The 2,055-nt window shown below is 44.7% G+C and overlaps 1 protein-coding gene across 1 annotated transcript; it reads left to right on the top strand.

Moving 5' to 3' along the window:
* Positions 1-361: 361 nt before the first annotated feature.
* Positions 362-1,576, top strand: NUU61_002614 (SDR family NAD(P)-dependent oxidoreductase; the record flags this gene model as incomplete). Its single annotated transcript, XM_056653196.1, has 4 exons — positions 362-418; positions 538-1,017; positions 1,070-1,289; positions 1,353-1,576. The coding sequence occupies 4 exons, from the start codon at positions 362-364 to the stop codon at positions 1,574-1,576; spliced, it is 981 nt and encodes a 326-aa protein (XP_056514263.1).
* Between the last annotated feature and the right edge of the window lie 479 nt (positions 1,577-2,055).

Below are 2,055 nucleotides of genomic sequence, written 5' to 3'. Positions count from 1 at the left end.
GTGTACATTACGGTACGTCGTTAGGACCAGGATGGATGGATGTATTTTACACAAGATTCCAGTGTGATTTAATGGACATTACAGTATTATTACCATAATTCTTGCACTACGGTAAAGTCTTACCACCACAGTTCTGCCTAACTAATAGAGCAGTGACCCAAACGGGATTAGCGTATTTCTGATTTATTTTCCGGGAATCAATCCAAAGAGTTTGGGGTCAAACTGAATTCGAAAACTACTGTATTTGATTTTTTGCTAAACAAATGTTCAATATGTCGTAATGAGTTGGCCGATTTCGTAACTACGGTACAATATTACTACGAGTAAGGGATATAAGCTTCCACCAGTCGGTCTGCCAAGGATGAGCAAAGCTTCCGCAAAGTCTTCCGCCGAACCTTCTGCAGCAGCCGCTGCAGAGGTTTGTAACAATGGAATGCCTAAAATATTATCCAGATAGTAGAATTATAATTTCCTGAACTTCCCCTCCTACATATATCACTCGCTCTTTACCCCGATACAGATTACTGTGCCACAAAGACATTCTTGAAGACTGGAACGATGGCCGACTTCACGAAAATCTACCACCGTCATTCTTATTCAGCGATTTCCCCCTCCGCACTTCCTAATTCCCAATCTGGCAGAACCGTTCTTATAGCGGGTGCCTCCACTGGAATCGGCCGGTCTATTTCTCGCTCTTTCGCGGCTGCTGGAGCAGCTCGGACTATTCTAGTTGGTCGTACGCTGGCTACCTTAGAGAAAGCTGCTCTCACAATCCCCAATGCTGAGGCGCGTGTGTGCGACATATCATCCCTTGAGAGCGTGGAAGGGCTTTGGAACAGCTTAAAGCAGGATGGCATTCACGTGGACACGCTGATATTAAATGCAGCGGCGGCATCTATTGTTGGAAGTTTAAAGACAGGATGGAGAGAGATTTGGGGGGTATTTGAGACGACAGTACTGGGAAATCTCAGAATGGTGCAAGGCTTTGTTGATCAGATGGGAAACAAACAAGGCCATGTAAGATCAAAACATGCCTTGAAAAGTGGAGATTGAACACTAACAAATTTAGGCACTTATCTCAATCTCCTCATTTATGGCGCATTCCAACCCGGCTCCTGGACAAGGTGCATACTCCGCCTCAAAAGCAGCGTTGGCAAATTTGCTCCAGCATCTTGCGGAGGAGATCCCAGCTATTGATGCACAAATCATCAATGTCCACCCGGGAGCCATCTTAACTGACGCAGCCCGTTCAGTGGGCATGACTGAAGATTCATTTCCTTGGGATGATGGTATGTTGCTAAATGTGAATGGTACTTTAAATAAAGACCCGAAAGCTAATTTTATCATTAAAGAAAATCTGCCAGGAGATTTTTGTGTTTGGGCATCTACGAAAGCAGCTGCATTTTTGCATGGCCGATTTGTGTGGGCAAATTGGGATGTGGATGAGTTGATGGCAAGGAACACTGAGATCTGCAGTCAAGCCGGAATGCTGAAGATCGGATTACAAGGTGCTGAGTATGTTGACATACGAAACATCTTCCAGAAGGTTATTGAAAAGGAGAAATCCACCGTCTAGGTGGTGGCATCTGATGGCAATTTTATACTACTTCCCTCTCCCTAGCAGGATATTTTCCCAATATTGCTTTTTGTGAGGATGACGATCACATAAGTTAATGCTAGTCGGCCTCAGTATTCTGTTTTGATTTAAGATGCTTCCTTAGGACACAGTTCTGTTCAGATGCTGCCTGCCCGAGTCGCCGTTGAAGAACATGATATGTCTCCATTACGATCTAGACACCTCAATAGCAATTCTTTCCCCAAACTTCATTCTGCATGAAGGAAATTTCCTGCCGTCCCGCGCCCTCTCATGAGCGAAAATGAGGCCCTCAACTGAAATGGCCGTAAACCGCGATTATATTCAGGGTACACCTCAAGCTGACCATCTAATCACAGCGGTTAAGCATAATGTATAGCGTGCATTGGCTGAAGACATGGATGCACACTGATTCAATCTCTCCTTTTTGCACATTTCAGCCAATGGTATTCGATTGGGTC

The sequence above is a fragment of the Penicillium alfredii genome, assembly GCF_028826965.1.
Source record: "Penicillium alfredii strain IBT 34128 chromosome Unknown utg000004l_segment0_segment0, whole genome shotgun sequence".
Lineage (NCBI taxonomy): Eukaryota > Fungi > Ascomycota > Eurotiomycetes > Eurotiales > Aspergillaceae > Penicillium > Penicillium alfredii.
This window is presented reverse-complemented; position numbering and strand designations above follow the sequence as displayed.